This window comes from Mesoplodon mirus, assembly GCF_964341445.2.
Source record: "Mesoplodon mirus genome assembly, chromosome: 19".
Classification (NCBI taxonomy): Eukaryota; Metazoa; Chordata; class Mammalia; order Artiodactyla; family Ziphiidae; genus Mesoplodon; species Mesoplodon mirus.
The window spans coordinates 50588088-50614248 of NC_138995.1; the positions used below are offsets into that span (position 1 = coordinate 50588088).

Here is a 26161-nt window from a genome sequence, read left to right on the forward strand (position 1 = left end):
TTGGTTCAAGATGGTGGAGTAGTGGGACGTGGGCTCACTCCCTCTTGCAAGAGCACCAGAATCACAACTAACTGCTGAACAATCATCGACAGGAAGACACTGGAACTCACCAAAAAAGATGCCCCACATCTAAAGACAAAGGAGAAGCTGCAATGAGATGGTAGGAGGGGCGCAATCACAATAAAATCAAATCCTATAACCACTGGGTGGGTGACTCACAAACTGGAGAACAATTATACCACCCACTGGAGTGAGGGCTCTGAGCCCCATGTCATGATTGCCAACCTGGGGGGTCTGGCAACGGGAGGGGGAATTCCCAGAGAAGCAGACTTTGAAGGCTGGCAGGATTTGATTGCAGGAAATAGACAGGACTGGGGGAAACAGAGACTCCACTCCTGGAGAGCACACACAAATGAGTGTGCACATCAGGACTCAGGGGGAAGGATCAGTGACCCCATAGGAGAACCAGACCTACCTGCTAGTGTTGGAGGGTCTCCTGCAGAGGCAGGGGGTGGCTGTGGCTCACCGCGGGGACAAGGACACTGGCAGCAGAAGTTCTGGGAAGTACTCCTTGGCAGGAGCCCTCCCGGAGTCCACCATTAGCCCCACCAAAGAACATGCAGCCTCCAGTGCTGGGTAACCTCAGGCCAAACAACCAACAGTGAGGGAACTCAGCCCTACCTATCAGCAGACAAGTGGATTAAAGTTTTACTGAGCTCTGCCCACCAGAGCAACACCAGCTCTACCTACTACCAGTCTCTCCCATCAGGAAGCTTACACAAGCCTCTTATATAGACTCATCCACCAGAGGGCAGACAGCAGAAGCAAAAAGAACTACAGTCCTGCAGCCTGTGGAATGAAAACCACATTCACGGAAAGATAGACAAAGTGAAAAGGCAGAGGACTATGTACCAGATGAAGGAACAAGATAAAACACCAGAAAAACGACTAAATGAAGTGGAGATAGGCAATCTTCCATAAAAAGAATTCAGAATAATGATAATGAAGATGACCCAAGACCTCAGAAAAAGAATGGAGGCAAAGATGGAGAAGATGCAAGAAATGTTTAACAAAGACCTAGAGGAGTTAAAGAACAAAAAAACAGAGATGAACAATACAATAAATGAAAAGAAAAATACACTAGAAGGAATCAATAGAATAACTGAGGCAGAAGAACGGATAAGGGAACGGGAAGACATAATGGTGGAATTCACTGCCGCAGAACAGAATAAAGAAAAAAGAATGAAATGGATTATTACTCAGCCATATAAAGGAACAAAATTGAGTTATCTGTAGTGAGGTGGATGGACCTAGAATCTGTCATACAGAGTGAAGTAAGTCACAAAGAGAAAAACAAATACTGTACACTAATGCATATATACAGAATTTTAAAGAGCGGTACTGATGAACCTAGTGGCAGGTCAGGAATAAAGACACACACATAGAGAATGGACTTGAGGGCATGGGGGGGGAGGGAAAGCTGGGATGAAGTGAGAGAGTAGCACTGACATATGCACACTACCTAATGTAAAATGGAAGGCTAGTGGGAAGCAGCTGCATAGCACAAGGAGATCAGCTCAGTGCTTTGTGACGACCCAGAGGGATGGGATAGGCAGGGTGGAAGGAAGGCTCCAGAGGGAGGGGATATGGGGATACATGTATACATACAGCTGATTCACTTTGTTATACAGCAGAAACTAACACAACATTGTAAAGCATTTATACTCCAATAAAGATGTGAAAAAAAGAAAAAAGAAAAAAAGAATGAAAAGAAATGAAGACAGCCTAAGAGACCTCTGGGACAACATTAAACACAACAACATTCGCATTACAGGGGTCCTAGAAGGAAAAGAGAGAGAGAAAGGACCCAAGAGAATATTTGAAGAGATTATAGTCGAAAACTTCCCTAACATGGGAAAGGAAATAGCCACCCAAGTCCAGGAAGTGCAGAGTCCCAGGCAGGATAAATCCAAGGAGAAACATACCAAGATACATAGTAATTAAATTGACAAAAATTAAAGACAAAGAAAAATTATTAAAACCAACAAGGGAAAATGACAAATAACATACAAGGGAACTCCCATAAGGTTAAGAGCTGATTTTCCAGCAGAAACTCTGCAAACCAGAAGGCAGTGACACGATATATTAAAAGTGATAAAAGGGAAGAATCTCCAAACAAGATTACTCGATCTAGCAAGGATCTCATTCAGATTCTACGGAGAAATCAAAAGCTTTACAGACAAGCAGAAGATAAGAGAATTCAGCACCACCAAACCAGCTCTACAACAAATGCTAAAGGAACTTCTCTAAGTGGGAAACACAAGAGAAGAAAAGGACCTACAAAAACAAACTCATAACAATTAAGAAAATGGTAATAGGAACAAAGATATCGATAATTACCTTAAACGTGAATGGATTAAATGCTCCAACCAAAAGACACAGGCTTGCTGAATGGATACAAAAACAAGACCCATATATATGCTATCTACAAGAGACCCACTTCAGACCTAGGGACACATAGAGACTGAAAGTGAGGGGATGGAAAAAGATATTCCATGCAAATAGGAAACAAAAGAAAGCTGGAGTAGCAATACTCATATCAGATAAATAGACTTTAAAATAAAGAACGTTACAAGAGACAAGGAAGGACATTACATAATGATCAAGGGAGCAATCCAAGAAGAAGATATAACAATTATAACTATATATGCACCCAACATAGGAGAACCTAAATACATATGGAAAATGCTAACAGCCATAAAAGAGGAAATCAACAGTGACACAATAATAGTGGGGGACTTTAACCCTCACTTACACCAATGGACAGATCATCCAGACAGAAAATTAATAAGGAAACACAAGCTTTAAGTGACATAACAGACCAGATAGATTTAATTCATATTTATAGGACATTCCATCCAAAAGCTGCAGATTACACTTTTTTCTCAAGTGCACACGGAACATTCTCCAGGATAGATCACACCTTAGGTCACAAATCAAGCCTCGGTAAATTTAAGAAAACTGAAATCATATCAAGCATCTTTTCTGACCACAACGCTATGAGATTAGAAATAAAATACAAGGAAAAAAGGAAAAAACACAAACACATGAAAGCTAAACAATACATTATTAAATAACCAAGAGATCACTGAAGAAATCAAAGAGGAAATCAAAAAATACCTAGAGACAAAATGACAACGAATACACGATGATCCAAAATGGATGGAATGCAGCAAAAGTAGTTCTAAGAGGAAAGTTTATAGCAATAGAATCCTACCGCAAGAAACAAAAAAATCTCAAATAAACAATCTAATCTTACATCCAAAGGAACTAGAGAAAGAAGAACAAACAAAACCCAAACTTAGTCAGAGGAAACAAATCATAAAGATCAGAGCAGAAATAAATGAAATAGAAACAAAACAATAGCAAAGCTCAATAAAATGAAAAGCTGGTTCTTTGAGTAGATAAACAAAATTGATAAACCTTTAGCCAGACTCATCAAGAAAAAGAAAGAGTGGACTCAAATCAATGAAGTTAGAAATGAAAAAGGAGAAGTTACAATGGACACCACAGAAATACAAAGCATCAAAAGAGATTATGACAAGCAACTCTGTGCCAATAAAATGGACAACATGAGCAATGGACAAATTCTTAGAAAGGTGTAACCTTCCAAGACTGAACCAGGAAGAAATAGAAAATACGAACAGACCAATCACAAGTAATGAATTGAAACTGTGATTAAAAATCTCCCAACAAACAAAAGTGCAGGATCAAATGGCTTCACAGGTGAATTCTATCAAACATTTAGAGAAGAGCTAACACCCATCCTTCTCAAACTCTTCCAAAAAATTGCAGAGGAAGGAACACTCCCAAACTCATTCTACAAGACCACCATCGCTCTGATACCAAAACCAGACAAAGATACTACAAAAAAAAAAAATTACAGGGCCTCCCTGGTGGCGCAGTGGTTGAGAGTCCGCCTGCCGATGCGGGGGATACGGGTTCGTGCCCCGGTCTGGGAGGATCCCATATGCCGCGGAGCGGCTGGGCCCGTGAGCCATGGCCACTGGGCCTGCGCATCCGGAGCCTGTGCTCCACAACGGGAGAGGCCACAACAGTGAGAGGCCCGCATACCGCAAAAAGAAAAAAAAAAAAAGAAAATTACAGACCAATATAACAGATGAAAATAGATGCAAAAATCCTCAACAAAATGATAGCAAACCGAATCCAACAGCACATTAGAAGGATAATACACCATGATCAAGTGGGTTTTATCCCAGGGATGCAAGGATTCTTCAATATATGCAAATCAATCAATGTGATACACCATATTAACAAATTGAAGAATAAAAACCATATGATCATCTCAATAGATGCAGAAAAAGCTTTTGACAAAATTCAACACCCATTTGTGACAAAAACTGTCCAGAAAGTGGGCATAGAGGGAACCTACCTCAACATAATAAAGGCCATATATGACAAACCCACAGCAAAAATCATTCTCAACAGTGAAAAACTAAAAGTATTTCCTCTAAGATCAGGAACAAGACAAGGATGTCCACTCTTGCCACTATTTTTCAATACAGTTTTAGAAGTCCTATCCACGGCAATCAGAGAAGAAAAAGAAAAGGAATACAAATTGGAAAAGAAATAAAACTGTCACTGTTTGCAGATGACATGATACTATACACAGATAATCCTAAAGATGCCACCAGAAAACTACTAGAGCTAATCAATGAATCTGGTAAAGTTGCTGCATACAAAATTAATGCACAGAAATGTCTTGCATTCATATACACTAACAATGAATGATCAGAAAGAGAAATTAAGTAAATAATCCCATTCACCATTGCTACAAAAAGAATACCTGGAATAAACCTACCTAAGGAGGTAAAAGACCTGTACACAGAAAACCATAAGACACTGATGAAAGAAATCAAAGATGACACAGATGAAGAGATATACCATGTTCTTGGATTGGAAGAATCAACATTGTGAAAATGACTATACTACCCAAAGCAATCTACAGATTCAATACAATCCCTATCAAACTACCAATGGCATTTTTTACAGAACTAGAACAAAAAATCTTAAAATTTGTATGGAGACACAAAAGACCCTGAATAGCCAAAGCAATCGTGAGGGAAAAAAAAAGAGCTGGAGGAATCAGACTCCCTGACTGCAGACTGTACTACAAAGCTACAGTAATCAAGACAGTATGGTACTGGCACAAAAACAGAAATATAGACCAATGGAACAGGATAGAAAGCCCAGAGATAAACCCACGCACCTATGGTCAACTAAGCTATAACAAAGGAGGCAAGGATACACAATGGAGAAAAGACAGTCTCGCCAATAAGTGGTGCTGGGAAAACTGGACAGCTACATGTAAAAGAATGAAATTAGAACACTCCGTAAAACCATACACAAAAATAAACTCAAAATGGATTAAAGACCTAAATGTAAGACCGGACACTATAAAACTCTTAGAGGAAAACATAGGAAGAACACTCTTTGACATAAATCACGGTAAGATCTTTTTTGACCCACCTCCTACAGTAATGGAAATGAAAACAAAAATAAACAAATGGGACCTAATGAAACCTAAAAGCTTTTGCACAGCAAAGGAAACTATAAACAAGACGAAAAGACAACCTGCAGAATGGGAGGAAATATTTGCAAATGAATCAATGGACACAGGACTAATCTCCAAAATATATAAACAGTTCATGGAGCTCAATATTAAAAAAACAAACATCCCAATCCAAAAATGGGCAGAAGACCTAAATAGACATTTCTCCAAAGGAGACACACAGATGGCCAAGAAGCACATGAAAAGCTGCTCAACATCACTAATTAGAGAAATGCAAATCAAAACTACAATGTGGTATCACCTCACACCAGTTAGAATGGGCATCATCAGAAAATCTACAAACAACAAATGCTGGAGAGGGTGTGGAGAAAAGGGAACCCTCTTGCACTGTTGGTGGGAATGTAAATTGATACAGCCACTATGGAGAACAGTATGGAGGTTCCTTAGAAAACTAAGAACAGAATTACCATATGACCCAGGAATCCCACTACTGGGCTTATATACCCAGAGAAAAACATAATTCAAAAAGACACATGCACCCCAATGTTCACTGCAGCACTATTTACAATAGCCAGGTCATGGAATCAACCAAAAGGCCCATCAACTGACCAATGGATAAAGAAGATGTGGCACATATATACAAAGGAATATTACTCAGCCATAAAAAGGAACAAAATTGGGTTTTGTAGACATGTGGATGGACCTAGAGACTCTCATACAGAGTGAAGTAAGTCAGAAAAACAAATATTGTATATAAATGATTATATGTGGAATCTAGAGAAATGGTACAGATGAACCGGTTTGCAAGGCAGGAATAGAGACACAGATGTAAAGAGCAAACGTATGGACACCAAGGGGAGAAAGTAGGGGCGGGGTTGTGGTGGTGGGATTAATTGGGAGATTGGGATTGACATATATACATTAATATGTATAAAAGAGATAACTAATAAGGACATGCTGTATTAAAAAATAAAATAAAATTCAAAAAAAAAGAAGAACAGAACATACATGGTAGGTAAAGGGCCAAGGTCAGAATCAACCATTAAGCATCAAAGAAAGGGTCTTAGGTTTTTGTTTCTTGCTTATATTCACAGTCGTGGGATGAGAATCAAAGCTATCAGAGTGGTGTGACAGAAACTAAAAAACAAATGATAAATTTTTAGAAAAGAATGTTACTTGATCACAAAAACCAACTCTTCCTCTCCATTTAAAAACTTCAGTATCCAAATAAGGAAAAATCTTTACCTGCAAAAGCTCTAAGAAAGAAATATATATCCCATATTTGGGAGAATATTCAAGAAACAGTATAAATAAGATAGAAAAATGGGAAATATAAATGGAAATTACCAAAAGTTGAATCACAATTAATGTTTCTCAGAAACTATCTCTATGATGATTACTACCATCAATATCATCATCACTGTCATCTATTCAGTACTTATATGCCAAGCATTGTTAGAATTTCTTTAGATATATTAACTTCCAAACTTCCCCTAATAAAGTTATGAAGTAGCTACTGTTATTATCCATTTGAAAGGTAAGGAAACCAGCACTAAGAGTTAACTTTCCTAGGGTCATAAAGCTACTATGTGGTAGAGCTAAAATTCCAGCCCAAGCCGTGTAGCTGCAGAGCCCATGTTTTTATACATCATATTATACTTCTCCAAGTCAGCAGGAAGTCTCAGAATCGCACAAATATTCCCCAATTCAAGATAGACAATTGGAAACACAAGAGAGGTCTGCTGCCCTCTGAGACCAGGGGTGGGGGGCACACCTGGGCCTCTTCTGTTCCTTGAGCCTAAGCCTCACCCCCCACAGCTCCCAGGGCCTTTTCCAGCCGTGTGGGTTCTGATCATTGGCCCCGCCCACCACCCAAACCTCGCCCTTGCTTAGGCCCTGCCCTCCACAGCCAAGGTCTTTCCACCCCTCCTTTTTTTTTCTTTTTCTTTTCCCTCCTCCTTTTTATTATTGTGGTACAGATGTACCTTCTGGTTGTTGATACATCTATATTTTAAATTTTATATTCTTCCTAAGATATCTGTTAGTTTCCTAGTCTAATTTTAGTTTTTACTTTGTTATTGTTCTTTTTCTTTCTTGCCGCCCCAGATGGCTTGTGGGATCTTGGTTCACGAGCACGGGGTCAGGCTGTATCTCCTTCAGTGGGAGCTCCAAGTCCGAACCACTGGACTAACAGAGAACCTCAGATCCCAGGGAATATTCAACGCAGTGAGGTCTCACGGAGTTCCTCATCTCAGCACCAAGACCCAGCTCTACCCAATAGCCTACAAACTCCAGTGTTGGAAGCCTCAGGCCAAACAACCAGTAAGACAGGAACACAATCCCCCTCAAAAAAAAAGAGACAGCAAAAAAGTATGTCACAGATGAAGGAGCAAGGTAAAAACCTACAAGACCAAATAAATGAAGAGGAAATAGGCCATCTACCTGAAAAAGAATCCAGAGTAATGAGGTAAAGATGATCCAGAATCTCAGAAATAGAATGGAGGCATGGACTGAGAAAATACAAGAAATGTTTAACTAAGATCTAGAAGAACTAAAGAACAAACAGAGATGAACAACACAATAACTGAAGTGAAAAATACACTAGAAGGAATCAATAACAGAATAACTAAGGCAGAAGAATAAGTGAGCTGGAAGACAAAATGGTGGAAATAACTGCCAAGGAGCAGAATAAAGAAAAAAGAATGAAAAGAATTGAAGACAATCTCAGAGACCTCTGGGACAACAATAAACATACCAACATTCGAGTTATAGGGGTCCCAGAAGAAGAAGAGAAAAAGAAAGGGTGTGAGAAAATATTTGAAGAGATTATAATTGAAAACTTCCCTCACATGGGAAAAGAAATAGTCACCCAAGTACAGGAAGCACAGAGAGTCCCATATGGGATAAATCCTAGGAAAAACACACCAAAACACATCTTAATCAAACTAACAAAATTGAAATTCAAAGAAAAAATATTAAAAGCAGCAAGGGAAAAACAAAAAATAACACACAAAGGAATCCCCATAAGGTTATCAGCTGATATTTCAGCAGAAACTCTGTAGGCCAGAAGGGAATGACAGGATATACTTAACGTGATGAAAGAGAAAAACCTACAACCAAGATTACTCTACCCAGCAAGGATCTCATTCAGATTCGATGGAGAAGTCAAAAGCTTTACAGACGAGCAAAAGCTAAGAAAATTCAGCACCACCAAACCAGGATTACAACAAATGCTAAAGGAACTTCTCTAAGTGGGAAACATAAGAGAAGAAAAAGACTGACAAAAACAAACCCAAAACAATTAAGAAAACAGCAATAGAAACATACATATCGATAATAACATTGAATGTAAGTGGACTACATGACCTGACCAAAAGACACAGACTGGCTGAATGGATACAAAAACAAGACCCATATATATGCTGTCTACAAGAGACCCACTTCAGACCTAGGGACACATATAGACTGCAAGTGAAGGGATGGAAAAAGATACTCCATGCAAATGGACATCAAAAGAAAGCTGGAGCAGCAATACTCATATCAGATAAAATAGACTTTAAAATAAAGAATGTTACAAGAGATAAGGAGGGACACTACATAATGATCAAAGGATCAATCCAAGAGGAAGATACAACAATTATAAATGTTTATGCACCCAACATAGGAGCACCTCAATACATAAGGCAAATGCTAACAAATATGAAAGGAGAAGTTGACAGTAACACAATAATAGTGGGGGACTTTAATACCCCACTTACACCAATGGACAGATCATCCAAACACAAAATAAATAAGGAAACACAAGCTTTAAGTGACACAACGGACCAGATAGATCTAACTGATATTTATAGAACATTCCACCCAAAAGTAGCAGAATACACTTTCTTCTCAAGTGCACATGGAACATTCTCCAGGATAGATCACATCTTGGGTCACAAATCAAGCCTCGGAAAATTTAAGAAAATTGAAATCGTATCAAGCATCTTTTCTGACCACAACACTATGAGATTGGAAATCAATTACAGAAAAAAAACCCTGTAAAAAACACAAATACATGGAGGCTAAACAGTGCACTACTAAATAACCAAGAGATCACTGAAGAAATAAAAGAAAAAAATTAAAAATACATAGAAATAAATGACAATGAAAACACGGCAACCCAAAACCTATGGGATGCAGCAAAAGCAGTTCTAAGATGGAAGTTTATAGCAATACAATCTCACCTCAAGAAACAAGAAAAATCTCAAATAAACAATCTAACCCTACACTTAAAATAATTAGAGAAAGAAGAACAAACAAAACCCAAAGTCAGTAGAAGGAAAGAAATCATAAAGATCAGAGCAGAAATAAATTAAATAGAAACGAAGAAAACAGCAAAGATCAATAAAACTAAAAGCTGGTTCTTTGAGAAGATAAACAAAATTGATAAACCCTTAGCCAGACTCATCAAGAAAAGAAGGGAGAGGACGCAGATCAATAAAATTGGAAATGAAAAAAAATCACAACTGAAAGTGAAGAAATACAAAGGATTATGAGACTGCTGCAAACAACCATATGCCAATAAAATGGACAACCATGAAGAAATGGACAAATTCTTGGAAAGGTACAATTTTCCAAGACTGAGCCAGGAAGAATTAGAAAGTATAAACAGACCTATCACAAGTAATGAAATTGAAACCATAATTAAAAATCTTCCAACAAACAAAGTCCAGGACCAGATGGCTTCACAGGAGAATTCTATCTCTATTCTATCCTTCTCAAACTCTTCCAAAAATTGCAGAGGGAGGAATGCTCCCAAATTCATTCTATAAAGCCACCATCACCCTGATACCAAAACCAGAGAAAGATATCACAAAAAAAGAAAATTATAGACCAATATCACTGATGAACATAGATGCAAAAATCCTCAACAAAATACTAGCAAACAGAATCCAACAGCACATTAAAAGGACCATATGCCATGATCAAGTGGGATTTATCCCAGGGATGCAAGGATTCTTCAATATACGTAAATCAATCAATGTGATACACCACATTAACAAATTAAGGAATAAAAACCATATGATCATCTCAATAGATGCAGAAAAAGCTTTTGACAAAATTCAACACCCATTTAGAGTGAGCATAGAGGGAACCTACCTCAACATAATAAAGGCCATATATGACAAACCCACAGCAAGCATCATTCTCAATGGTGAAAAACTGAAAACATTTCCACTAAGATCAGGAACAAGACAAGGATGTCCATTCTCACTACTCTTATTCAACATAGTTTCGGAAGTCCTATACACACACAGCAATCAGAGAAGAAAAAGAAATGAAAGAAATACAAATTGGAAAAGAAGAAGTTAAGACTGTCACTGTTTGCCGATGACATGACACTATGCATAGAAAATCCTAAAGATGCCACCAGAAAACTACTAGAACTAATCAATGAATTTGGAAAGGATGCAGGATACAAAAGTAATGCACAGAAATCTCTGGCATTCCTATAAACCAACAATGAAAAATCAGAAAGAGAAATTTAGGAAACAATCCCATTCACAATTGTAACAAAAGAATAAAACACCTAGGAATAAACCTGCCTAAGGAGGTGAAAGATTTGTATTCAGAAAATTATAAGACACTGATGAAAGAAATCAAAGATGACATAAACAGATGGAGAAATATACCATGTTCTTGGATTGGAAGAATCAATATTGTGAAAAGACTATACTACCCAAAACAATCTACAGATTCAATGCAAGCCCTATCAAAATACCAGTGGCATTCTTCAAAGAATTAGAACAAAAAATTTTACTATTTACAATAGCCAGGACATGGAAGCAACCTAAATGTCCATCAACAGATGAATGGATAAAGAAGATGTGGCACATATATACAATGGAATATTACTCAGCCATAAAAAGAAATGAAACTGAGTTATTTGTAGTGAGGTGGATGGACCTAGAGTCTGTCATACAGAGTGAAGTAAGTCAGAAAGAGAAAAACAAATACCGTATGCTAACACATATATGGAATCTAAAAAAAAAAAAAGGTTCTGATGAACCTAGGGGCAGGAAAGGAATAGAGATTCAGACGTAGAGAATGGACTTGAGGACACAGGGAGGGGGAAGGGTAAGCTGGGATGAAGTGAGAGAGTGGCATGGACATATATACACTACCAAACGTAAAACAGACAGCTAGTGGGAAGCAGCTGCATAGCACGGGGAGATCAGCCCAGTGCTTTGTGACCACCTAGAGGAGTGGGATAGGGAGGGTGGGAAGGAGGGAGGTGCAAGAGAGAGGGGATATGGGGATATATGTATACATATAGCTGATTCACTTTGTTATACAGCAGAAACTAACACAACATTGTAAAGCAATTATACTCCAATAAAGATGTTAACAAATAAATTAATTAAATTAAATTAAATACATGAGGAGTGCCTTTTTTAATGTAAAAAAAGACATGAGACATGGAGAAGAGAAAGGAAAATGGCAGACATAATTTAGTGTCAACATTAGTGGTAAATGGATTGAACAATCAAAAAGGCAGAGACTGTCAGACTGGATAGGAAAACAAGATCAAACTATATGTTGTCTATAGGAGACATACTTTAGGCTCAAACATAAAAATAAGTTGAAATAAATTGATGGGAAAAGATATATCATGCAAAGAATAACCATAAAAATGCTGGAGTGAATATACTAATATTAGACAAAATAGACTTTAAAACAAAAACTGGGGACTTCCCTGGTGGTCCAGTGGTTAAGAATCCACCTTCCAATGCAGGGGACACGGGTTCGATCCCTGGTCAGGGAGCTAAGATCCCACATGCTGTGGGGCAAATGAGTCTGCGTGCCGCAACTACTGAGCCCGCACACCACAACTAGAGAGCCCGCACACTGCAACTAGAGCTCATGTGCCACAACAACAGAGTCCGTGTGCTCTGGAGCCTGCGCGCCACAACAAAGAGCCCATGTGCTGCAACTAAGAACTGACACAGCCAAATAAATAAATAAATATTTTAAAAAGGAAATCAAGAAAATAGAGCACAGAAAAATAATAGAAAGAATCAATCAGACCAAAAATTGGTTCCTTGAAAAGATCAACAAAATTGACAAACCTTTAAGTTGACTGACCAAGAAAAAGAGAGAACGCTCAAAACATTAAACTCAGGAATGAAAGAGGAGACATTACTACTAAGCTTACAGGATTAAAAAGGATTATAGTGGAATATTATGAAGAACAGTATGGTAACAAATTAGATGATTTAGACAAAATGGACAAATTCCTAGAAAGACACAAAGTAATGAAACTGCTCAAGGACAGAAAAAAAGAAAATCTGAATAAACCTGTATCAAGTAAAGAGATTCAATTAGTAATCAAAAAAACTACCCACAAAAAAAAGCTCAAGGCTAGATGGCTTCACTGGTAAATTCTACCAAACACCGAAGAACAGTTAATACCAATACTTCACAAAATCTCCCAAAATAGAAGAGGAGTGAATGCTCCTTCTATGAGGCCAGTATTATCCTGATATACCAAAGACAAAACAAAAAAAAGAAAAAGAAAACTACAGACCACTATCTCTTATTAATACAGAGGTAAAAATCCTCAACAAAATACTAACAAATTTAATCTAACAATATACAAAAAGGGAACACAGATGTTTATAACAGCTTTAATTCATAATTGCCAACACCTGGAAGCAATCAAGAGCTCCCTTAGTAGGTGAATGGATAAATAAATTGTGGTACATCCAGATAAAGGAATATTACTCAATGCTAAAAAGGAATGTGCTATCAAGCCAGGAAAACACATGGAGGAACCTTAAATGCATATAACTAAGCGAAAGAAGCTGACTTGAAAAGGCTATATACAGTATGATTCCACTATATGACATTCTGGAAAAGGCAAAACTATAGAGACAGTAAAAAGATTAGTGGATACCAGGGGCTGGAGGAGAGGAGAGCAATGACTAGACAGAGCAGAGAGGATTTTTAGGTCAGTGAAAATACTCTGTATGATACTATAATGACAGACACATGTATATACATTTGTCCAAATCCATAGATTATACAACACCAAGAGTGAGCCTGAATGTAAACTATTAGACATTGGGTGATTATGATGTGTCAGTATAGGTCCATCAATTATAACAAGGTACCACCCTGATGGGAGATGCTGATAATGGGGGAGGCTATGCATGTCTGGGGGCAAAGGGTATGTGGGGAATCCCTGTACCTTCCTCTCAACTTTGCCATGAACCTGAAATTGCTCTTTAAAAACAAACAAACAAAAAAATATATAAAGGATTACGTGCCATCATCAAGTAGGATTTATCCCAGGAATGCAATACTGATTTAACATCTGAAAATAAACTAATGTAATACTCGATGCCAATAGAATAAAGAACAAATCCATATGATCATCTCAACAGATGCAGAAAAAGCACTTGACAAAACTCAATACCTTTTCATGAGAAAAACACTCAACATACTAGCAAAAAAGAGGAACTTCCTCAACGTGTTATAAGACATCTACAAACACCACACAACTAACATCAATACTAAATGTGAAAGACTAGATGCTTTCCCCTTATGGTCAGGAACAAGACAAGGATGTATATTCTTACCGCTTCTATTAACATTGCAGTGAAGGTTCTAAACAGAGCAATTAGGCAAGAAAATAAAAGGTATCCAGATTGGGAAGGAGAAAATACAACTATCTCTATTTTCAGATGACATGATTTTCAGAAAACATAAGAAATCCACTAAAATTTTATTAGAACTAATAAACGACTTCAGCAAGGTTGCAGAATATAAGATCAATTGTATAACTAGACATTTTCAGTGAACATCCAAAAATGAAATCAAAGAAAACAAATCCCATTTACAATAGCATCAGAAAGAATAAAATACTGCTCAAGACGGTGGAGTAGAAAGACCCTGAGCTCACATCCTCTCATGGGCACACCAAAATTACAACTATTTACAGAGCAACTGTTGATGAGAAAGACTGGAACCTATAAAGAGAATGAACCACAACAAGATGGGTAGGAGTGGTAGAGTCAACGTATAGTCAAGACCCATACTGCTGGATGGGAAACACACAAATGGGAGAATAATTACAATTGCAGAGGTTTTCCACAAGGAGCGAGGGGTCTGAGCCCCACATTGGGCTCTAGAGCCTGAGAATCCTGCACAGGGAAAGACAAGCCCCCAGAGCATTTGGCTTTGAAGGCCAGTGGGGCTTACTTTCAGGAGACCCAGAGGATTGTAGGAAATAGAGACTCCACTCTTAGAGGGCGCACACAAAATCTCACGTGCTCTGGGACTCAGGAGAGCAGCAGGAATTTAAAAGGAGCCTGGTTCAGACCCCGCTGCTGACCTTGGAGAGTCTTCTGGAGAGGCAGGAGGCAACTTGAGTTCACCCTGGGGACACAGAAACTGGCAGCAGCCACTTTGGAGAGTTCGTTCAACCACATGGACGCTGGTGCTGGCAAGTGCCATTTTGGAATCTTCTCTCTAGCTTATTAGCCTTGGGACTCAGCTCCACCCTGCCCACCAGTTTGTAGGCAAAAGTACTGTGACTCCTCAGGCCCACGAATTAGCCAGGCAGGGACACAGACGCATCCATCAGCAAGCAGGCTACCTTAAGATTCTCTGAGCCCACAGCCACCCCTGGACATGACCCTGTCCACCGGACCCAGCCCCACACACCAGAGATGAAAATGTTGAGAGATGATACAAACATGAAGGATGGAGAATGAAGATCTAATCTAAAAGTTATATACATTGCCAAGGAACCAGAATAAAAGAAAACCCAAAAACACAAATGGAAAAAAAAAACCTTGTAGTTGAAATAAAATTGAGATATTATGACTATGTGAAAGGAAAAAAATAATGAAAAAAAGGGTAAATTGTAACTGTGGATAGGCAATGGCTTTAAGATATGACAACAAAAGCACAAGTAACAAAAGAAAGTTAAATAAAAATGGACATCAGAAAAATGTAAAAATCTTGTGCTTTCAAGGACATCATCAAGAAAGCGAAAAGACAACCCATAGGCTGGGAGAAAATACTTACAGTTCATATACCAGGTAAGAAACATATCTAGAATATATATGAAGGTCTCTTACAATTCAATAATAAAAAGACAAACCAATTAAAAAATGGGCAAAGGGCTTCCCTGGTGGCGCAGTGGTTGAGAGTCCGCCTGCTGATGCAGGGGACACGGGTTCGTGCCCCGGTCCGGGAAGATCCCACATGCTGCGGAGCAGCTGGGCCCGTGAGCCATGGTCACTTGCACGTCTGGAGCCTGTGCTCCACAACGGGAGAGGCCACAACAGTGAGAGGCCCGTGTACCGCAAAAAAAAAAAAAAAAAAGGGCAAAGGATCTAAATAAACATTTCTTCAAAGAAGATATACAAATGGCCAATAAGCACATGAAAAGATGCTCAACATTACTAATTACCAGGTACATGTAAATCAAAGTCACAATGAAATATCACTTCACAACCACTAGATGGCTATAATCAAAAGGACAGATAATAATAAGTGTGATGAGGATGTGGAGAGACTAGAATCCTCATCCACTGCTGGTGGAAACGTTAAGATTGTACAACTGTTGTGTAAAACAGTGGGGCAGTTCCTTAAAAGGTTAAATGTAGAGTTACCGTATAAGCTAGCGATTCCACTACATATAATGAGAGAACTAAAAATATATTAAAAACTTGTACACAAATGTTCTTAGCTACATTATTCATAATAGCCAAAAAGTGGAAATAATTCAAATGTCCATTAACTGATAAAAGGATAAATAAAATGTCATATCCAGGACTTTCCTGGTGGCGCAGTGCTTAAGAATCTGCCTGCCAATGCAGGGGACATGGGTTTGAGCCCTGGTCCAGGAAGATCCCACATGCTGTGGAGCAACTAAGCCATGCGCCACAACTACTGAGCCTGAGCTCTAGAGCCCGTGAGCGACAAATACTGAGCCCCTGTGCCACAGTTATGGAAGCCCACGTGCCTAAAGCCCATGCTCCGCAACAACAGAAATCACTGCAATGGGAAGCCCGCACACCGCAACGAAGAGTAGCCCCCACTTGCCACAACTAAGACCCAACACGGCCAAAAAAATAAAATAGAAATAAATAAATACATTTATAAAAATATATGTCATATTCATACAAGAGAATACTATTTGGAAATAAAAAGAAACAAAGTACTGATACAAGCTACAAAATGGATAAGCCTTGAAAACATTATGCTGAGTGAAAGAAGACAGTCACAAAGGACCATATATTATATGATTCCATTTATATGAATGTCTAGAATAGGCAAATCCATAGAAACAGAAAGTACAAAGGAGACTTGGGGGGAAATGGGAAGTGATAGCTCATTGGTACAGAGTTCCTTTTTAGGGTGATGAAATGTTCTAACATTGATTGTGGTAATGGCAACTCATAAATATACTAAAAATCATTGAATTATATACTTTAAATGTGTCAATTTTATGGTATGTGACTTATATGTCAACAAAGTTTTTTTAGGTTGTGAGACTGTTTCAATGTATTTCAAGTTTTAAAAAAATTCGAATAATTCCATCAGAAAATGTTACTGATTAACTTGATTATTATTCCACAAATATTCATTTGTGTTCTAGCTAATGTCCCATCCCCCAGTGTGGGCCTTGAATGAGCCATTTGTTAGAGCTAAAGGAATGTCAGTGAACATGATGTGAGAAGAGGTCTGAAATGCACTTACACCTGTTAAAAACAAGACAACAGGCCCAAAATGGAGTCACTTATGCTAAGACTCATGTCACCAAACTGAGACTTACCTACAGTTTCAGCCTCTCCTAGAAATAAAATCTTAAACTAGTCAAGCAGGAATCACTTGATCAGCATTAGTGAGGTAACCTGCCTGATAGACCCTATCATCCCCTAAAGGAAAGTAACCTGGCCAGAACCAATCCACTTTTTGCTACTGTAACTTCCTTATTCCCACTCCCTTCTGCCTATAAAAATCTTTGACTTGGTACCGCTCCTCAGAGTTCCTATGTATCTGCTAGATTGGATGTTCCCTGACTCATGAATCATTGAATAAAGCCAATAAGATTTTCAAAATGTAATCAGTTGAATTTTGTTTTTAAACACACCCTTGACTTGGTTCACGTACTCCAGTGATCTGGCAAGTGAAAAGCCTGCCCCAGAAAGCTGCTGCTCTTTCACCTGAATGAGCACACGTGGAAGAGATGTGAGCCCATGCCACAGCCTGAGTCAGGGCCAGGTGATCTGCAGCCCAAAGCCCACATAGTCAACCTGCATGAGAATAAAGGTCTCATAAAAGAAGCAGAAAAGCTGAAAAGATACCTGATTGAAAATTTTTCAAAGAATTAGGCTCTCAAAATGGAGCTGGATTTAGATATTTTTACTGGTTAACAGGCTGTAGAGTCCGACATCATGAGTTCAAATCCTGGCTTCAAAATTTAATCGTGTGGGAATTCCCTGCCAGTCCAGTGGTTAGGACTCAGCGCTTTCACTGCCATGGCTCGGGTTCAATCCCTGGTTGGAACTAAGATCCCATAAGCCTCGCGGTGCAGCCAAAAACAAAGAAAGTGTTTTTTTAAACTAAACTCGACAAATAGCCAAATTTGAGCCTCATCTGTAAAGTGGCATTTTCCTCCAAGGGGTGTTATGAGGACTAAATGAGGCCAAAAACTGTGAAGCACTCAGAGCTGAGGTTGGCACCCAATAATCATTCAATAAATGCTTCAGGAATAGATAACCCCTATGGAATATGAACCACTAAAAAAAAAATAGGGAAGAACAACAAAGAAAATATAGTTTCTACTAGTGCTAGTAAATTAGCATTAAAACATCTTTCCCACTAACTAGTAAATTATCATAAATGTCATACCAAAAAAAAATTGTACTCCTGACAAAAACGATAAAACAAGTAACAAAAGTAAATATGGGTTAATTTCTAACTGTATAAAATGATGAATCAGTGCTTTAGAACAAATAGTCTATTTTCCTAAGATGCTGACTCTCTTTACATACATATGTCAAGAATTCCATATTAGGAGCAAGGAACAAAGAGGATTGTTAAAAAACACAAATTCTCAGTTCGTGTCTTTAAATTTTATTCCTCCTCCTGTCAGACAGAACCAAGAAAACGATGAGCATCTCCTGGGCCCTGGAAGGCAGCCTTAACATCTCCAGAGGTCCTGCTGGTATCACAGCAGTTTCCTCTCCTTCATTTTTAAGATACTTAATGTGATAAATCTTTTTTTAAAAATAACAAAGTTTACAGTGAAGGCATAAAGGTAATTACATGTCAGTTCTATGGTATATATGCTGACTGGCAACTTTTTTCTTTCTGACTGGCAACTTTTTGTAAAAGTTTTTTTTTCCTTAAAGTTACACAAACATTAAACGAATATTCTTCTTTTTAAAACTTAGAGCATAACACACATTTTTCATATTTTTTCTTGGATATTTTACACTTATTTTTCAAATGTCTTCTACAGTCAGCTTGAATAGACTTGCCTTAAAAAGAATATTTAGAATATCTGAGATTCCAATAAATCTCAAGATTAAAGAGAATTTATATTGATTTAATAATGATGATCTTTTCCCAAAAAAAGTATGTATTAAAAATTTATTCAAATCCTCTTTTAGGTCTCAGTAATGCTTTAAAGGTTTCTTTCTCCCATATACATGGGATACTTTTTTTTTCCTTTAGGATTTTGTTTCTACTCTTAACATTTTTCTTCCATTTTATTTATTTTTTAATTTTAATTTTTTTTGGCTGCACCGTGAGGTTTGCAGGATCTTAGTTCCCTGACCAGGGATTGAACCTGGGCCATGGCAGTGAAAGCACCGAGTCCTAACCACTGGGCCACCAGGGTATTCCCACCTTCCAGTTTACTTTTGAACTGGTTGGTGGTTTGTATATAGAAATGCTGTTGATTTCTGTATATTAATTTTGTGTCCATACTGTATTGAATTCTCTTGTTTCCTCTTCAACTGCCCATATACGTAATTGTATCACCTAGATATAATTTTGTATGCACCTTCCCAATTTTTATCTTTTTTTTCTTTTCTATATGCATATAGAATTACAGTAAATAAATGTGGTACCATGAGTAATCCGGTCATGTTCCTGACTTTAGTAGGAATATGTATCATTTCCCGCAGGAAACATGGTTCTGGCCTTTAGCTTAGTATGTGTGTAGAATAATTTTTTAAAATATCATGTTAAGGAAGTGTCCTTTTACTTCTATTTTATAAATAGATCCTCTTTAAAAAAATCTCAAATTCTGATTTTAAAAAAATTAGTAGCTCTGTGGAGCTGATTATATATATTTTTGAACATGATAAATTATATTAATGGATTTCTTTAAATTGAAACATCTTTCTGATAGACAGAAAAAAATGTTTCATTCAATTCTTCTCCAATTACAGACAGTCCCCAACCTAAGAGAGTTTGACTTATGAATTTTCGACTTTACAATGGTGCAAAAGTGATACACACAGAAAACATAGATACCTTGAATTTTAAATTTTGATCTTTTCTCAGGCTAGCTTTATGTGGTATGATACTCTCTGGTGATGCCGGGCAGTGGCAGCAAGCCATAGCTCCCAGTCAGCCATGTGATCACATGGGTAAACAACCAATACACCCTTACAACCATTCTATACTCATTCAACTGTTCTGTTTTTCACTTTCAGTACAGTAGTCAATAAATTACATGAGATATTCAACACTTTATTATCAAATAGGCTTTGTGTTAGATGACTGAAGGCTAATATAAGTGTTCTGAGCATATTTAAGGTAGGCTAAACTAAGCTATGATGTTTGGTAGGTTAGGTGTATTAAATGTATTTTCAATTTATGATATTTTCAAATTATGATGGGTTTATCAGGATGTAAGTCAGGAAGGTCTGTAGTCTACAATTCTTTGCAATTCCAATTAAAATCCCAACAGCGTTTTTTCCTTAGAGCTAGATAAACTGATTCTAAAATTCAAATGAAAGCACAGAGGTCCCAAAGTAGCTGAGGAATTTTTTAAAACTAGAACATTTGTGTAGTGGGAAGTGGGGAAATGCCTGCCAAGCAAACAGGGTTATTATAAAGTTAAAGTAGTTAAGACAATGTAAACACATACACACACACACACACAGAGGCACACACACACACAGAGCATAGTACTGGTATAGATGTAGACAAACAGATTAAAGAAACAGAATAAAGAGCCTAGAAACAACTAAGCATGTATATTATAAAGGTGGCATCACAAAGTAAAGATCTTTTAACAAATGGTATTGGAACACTGGTCTCCTACATGCAAAAATAATTTTACTGTTATAATTATCAGCAAATTCCTACCTTGGACCAATTACAAAAGTGAATTCCAGTTGGATCAAAAACTAAATATGAAAAGCAAAGCTTTGAAAAGAAACTATAACATAATATTAGGAAAGATATCTTATAAAATACCAACATGAGAAACTCATGAAAGAAAACTATTAAACATTAATGTTGCACATGTCATTTCAAAGAGGGCTTATGAGACCAAAACCAGGAGCTCTTAATGCTGTGACCAAAGACTGAAGTTCTCCACGGGATGTAATAGTCACTCAACAGTGCTATGTCTTCCTGAGGAGATACAAGATTTAACCATTTTTATCCATGATTGCTGATATGGGAAAGTAAAAATAAATGTTTCCCAAGTTTAACAACAACAATAAAAATTAATGTTGCATATTAATTTTGACTGAATTCTTACTGTATGCACAAACTTATCATATGCTAGATGAAATGATCCAAATTTAAAGTTTATATATAACAAAAGATACACGATAACATATAAGTGACAAATTAGAAGAAGATATCTGCATAAATACTAATGCTGAAGCAGGCATTCTTAAAATCCCTTAATTTCAAGTAAAAAAAGGACTAATGGCATAAAATGGACAAATAATATGAAGAGTCAATTGGCAAACTTTGCATTTCTTCACTCATGAGTGGATTTCCATTTGTACAGTATCTTAAGAGTGTGGTCCTAGAGTCAGGTTGTATGGGTTTGAATCCTGGCTTTACTGCACACTTGAAGCATGAAGTTATATAAGTTTCTTAATCTCTGTGCTTCACTTCCTTTCTCTATAAAAATTAAAATAATATCTACTTTACAAACTTCTGATAATGATTACATGAAATAAGCTATGTTAAGCTTATAGCACAATATACCTGGCACATAACAGGTACTCAATAAAGCTATTACACTATTGCTGTAGAAGATTTTTCTAGCTGCTGTGTAGTCTATTCAAATATAAATAAAAGCTGCCACGGAATATATTTACATCCATATTCTAGAATGAATGCCCAGAAACATAGGCAGTCCATTTCTGTTTGATAGTCCAGACCAAGATGTCTGGCTCTGGTGTCTGAAAGGAACTGAATGAAGTTTTTTTGTTTCGTTTTTGTTTTTGTTTTTGTTTTTGCAGTACGCGGGTCTCTCACTGTTGTGGCCTCTCCCGTTGCGGAGCACAGGCCCCGGATGTGCAGGCTCAGCGGCCATGGCTCACGGGCCCAGCCGCTCCGCGGCATGTGGGATCCTCCCAGACCGGGGCATGAACCCGCGTCCCCTGCATCGGCAGGCAGACTCTCAACAACTGCGCCACCAGGGAAGCCCTGAATGAAGTTTTTGAAAGCTAACAGAGTGTCCTATTTGTTGATCACAACTCCTTATCTCCAGCTTTTTACTTTATAAGGAAAATTCACATGTGAACTAATTATTTGGAATCCTCTCATAAAAGATGGTCATTACCCACTAATTCAAAATACACCTAAAAAATGTATCTACAGGGGCTTCCCTGGTGGTGCAGTGGTTGAGAGTCTGCCTGCCGATGCAGGGGATGCGGGTTCGTGCCCCGGTCCGGGAGGATCCCACATGCTGCGGAGCGGCTGGGCCCGTGAGCCATGGCCGCTGAGCCTGCGCGTCCCGAGCCTGTGCTCCACAATGGGAGAGGCCACAACTGTGAGAGGCCCGTGTACTGCAAAAAAAAAAAAGTATCTACAAATCTGAATAGTCTGCTTCTTTGTGACATTTTAATTTTAAAATATTTATTGGCCACTTGCATTTTTTCCAACTGCTTGCTCATGTTCTTCACCCAATTTTCTATTTTCTTAATTACTGGTTTTTAAGAATTGTTAGTATATTTCTGCATATGTATTACAAAAACTGTTCTCAGTTTTGCCTTATTACAGTGTTTATGGTAGTTTTATTGAAGAGAAGGATTAATTTTGTGAACACAAATGAGGCATCTACTCTTTTATCTTATCAGTTTCATATGTTAAACTAAAAAAGTAGGTCAGTGAATACACCAAACACATTCAAAGACCTTTTCAGGTAGAAAGATTTATATAGCTAATAATTATTAACAATATTTATCATTTATGGAGCACTTACTATGTGCATTTAACCCTCCCAATATTCCTATGGGGTAAGTATTATTATTATCCCCATTTACAGATGATGTAACTAAGGCCAAAGAGATTAAGAAACTTGCCCATAATCATGCACTTAGTAAGTCACTGAGCCAAGATTTGAACCCAAGTCTGTCTAGGCCCAGAAAACCACTCTGCCAAAGGGAGAAATAACTGGGTAAGTCACACAATCATATGGTCAATAGAAATGTGTGTGTGTTTCAGGATGGAAAAGATATGAGCTGAGGAAAAAGAGGCAGTGGAAAATATTTAAAATACAGGAGTGTGAGGGATTCCCGTGTTGGAAACAAAAAGAATCAACAGCAGAGGAAAATGAGTCATTTTGTAAGAAGATGAAGAATACTGTATCTTTTGAGACCATAAAAAAAGACGTGGAGAGTTACAGATACCAGAACTATAAAAAATTCTGCCACAGAATTTTAGTATATATTTTAGCTCAACTTAAAAAGTCTCAACTGAAGGAAATATATATGGAGGATCATTTGAAAGAAGTACTCGGGCTTCCCTGGTGGCGCAGTGGTTGAGAATCTGCCTGCCAATGCAGGGGACATGGGTTCAAGCCCTGGTCTGGGAAGATCCCACATGCCGTGGAGCAACTAGGCCCGTGAGCCACAACTACTGAGCCTGCGCGTCTGGAGCCTGTGCTCCGCAACGAGAGGGCGCGATAGTGAGAGGCCCACGCATCGTGATGAAGAGTGGCCCCCGCTCGCCGCAACTAGAGAAAGCCCTCGCACAGAAACAAAGACCGAACACAGCCAAAAATAAATAATAAATAAATAATTAAAAAAAAAAAAAAGAAAGAAGTACTCGATTTACTCTTCCCGATAATTCTAGTTTTTAATCTATGGCCAAGAAGGACTTTTAATAAACTGAGCTTAAAATCATAAGAATTATGGAATTATTTTGGATTTCTTTTTGACCTAAGTGCCAATGAAAAGCTTTTTTCTTTCCTGAATTATAAGCTTTTTCCTCATAAGTAGTGCAAATTATGGGATGAACTTTATGTCTCAGTTTGCTTTTGCTTCTCCAGATCGTATTCAAAATATTTTAAAGATTTTTTTTATGTGGACCATTTTTAAAGTCTTTATTAAATTTGTTACAATATTATTTCTGTTTTATGTTTTGGTTTTTTGGCCGTGAGAAATGTGGCATCTCAGCTCCCTGACCAGGGATTGAACCCTCACCCCCTGCACTGGAAGGCAAAGTCTTAACCACTGGACTGCCACGGAAGTCCCTCAAATTTGAACTCAAGTTTTATAATCCTGTATGGACCTGTTTCTGCATAGCCACATGTCAAATTTCCCCAGGTTCTGACCTTCTAGCTGTATTTTTCCTCACCTTGATTTTTGATTTAGTTTTTTCCAACTTACTGGTAGGTTAAGGTAACCCACTGCAACTGCGTTGTAAAATAATGCAGGAAACAAATAAATGCTTAAAACGTACAAGAAGGGACTTCCATGGTGGCGCAGTGGTTAAGAATCTGCCTGCCAATGCAGGGGAGACAGGTTTGAGCCCTGGTCCCGGAGGATCCCACATGCCGTGGAGCAACTAAGCCCGTGCGCCACAACTACTGAGCCTGTGCGCCACAACTACTGAAGCCTGCACGCCTAGAGGCTGTGCTACGCAACAAGAGAAGCCACTGCACTGGGAAGCCCGTGCACCGCAATGAAGAGTAGCCCCCACTTGCCTCAACTAGAAAAAGCCCGCACACAGCAACGAAGATCCAACGCAGCCAAAAATAAATAAATTAAAAAGAAAAAACACAACGTACAAGAGAACTGGTCATATCCTCTTCTTCCTTGAAAAGGGCAGAATCTGGAGAACACCAAGCTGAGGAAAGAGAAATAAAAATCTGTTTACTTCAGAGCCCCAGATAAAGGACTAGAAAAATCTTCAGCACCAGCTATAAGATCACCTATAATGATCCTCAGAGCTTTGAGAAATATTAACCACCACCAGGCTACAGAGACACTGAAATGTACATAGATGGCTTGTAATTTAATCATATAGGGTTCTATGGGAATTTCTGGAGGGCTAAGTCTAGGGTGCCCAATGAATCTATTTCCCTAGTTTCCTGCTATTTTATTCCTAATAGGAGATTTTTTAAGTACATAATAATAAATACCACAAAGATTTAAGGATTAAGTTATTTATGAAGCACTGTAAAGAATTTGGAAAAACCTTTAATCAGAGACAGGTTACAGGCATTGTGGAACATTCATATGATGGAATGAAATGCAGTTTTAATTCTAAAGACATTTTAAAATAACTTAATTGACTTAGTTTTTACCCTAAAAAATTCAGGGCCTTCAGGTTTAAAATGGAAGACTGAATACTTGCATTTATTTCTGCTCTCTCTGAAACACAACCAAAACAAAAGAAACAAAAGAAAGAATCTCACAAGGACAAAGAATACAGAAGATTTTAGCGGAAAAGAGATGTCAACAAAATTCTGAAAGACAGAGAGCAAATGACTGGTTTCTAACCTAGAGAAAGATGAAGCTTAAGCGAGGGTGGGGAAACCATGGCAGAACACTTGAAAGGCTCAGGAATGGAGGTATTAGGCACTGCTACAGGCAGAAGTTTGGGGTGGGGCTGAAAAACAGGGAACTACATACAAGGTGGGGTTGAAGCAATGTAGAGAAAATAAGGGAATTAAGTAAAAGCTGTCAGATTGAAAGATGAAGTGTTCCCCTCAACTTTTTTCCTTTCTTTGCCTCCCAAAAGCAGGAGTCCTGGCTTACACTCCTCAAACAATCTAGGACTTCTTGCCGGGAAAACTGACTAGCTCAAAAGAAAATGCATACAGATCCTGACATTTGGTCAACCTTCAACCTCGAACAAAACACCATGTTAGAAAGAAGGGCAAGAAGAAGAGTGGGTGGGAGTCGGGGTGGGGTGAGGGTGATGAGGAAGGGGTTAGATAGAAAACAGAGATAAATCCTTATTTCTACTGTCAAAAGTCAATAGGAAATATCTAAAACTGAAATCAAACATTAGCAGTATGAGGATGTTATTCAGGAAATCAGAGCTGAATAACAATATCCAGAAAAAAATGTTCCA

General features: G+C 38.1%; 1 protein-coding gene across 2 annotated transcripts in view; it reads right to left on the minus strand.

Moving 5' to 3' along the window:
* Positions 1-26161, minus strand: part of ZNF568 (zinc finger protein 568) — a 44697-nt gene that overhangs the window by 13020 nt on the left and 5516 nt on the right. For both annotated transcript variants that reach the window (XM_082607966.1, XM_082607967.1), the window contains one exon: positions 24870-24928. In XM_082607966.1, coding sequence (XP_082464092.1) covers positions 24870-24928 — 59 coding nt within the window. The remainder of the gene's footprint in view (positions 1-24869; positions 24929-26161) is intronic.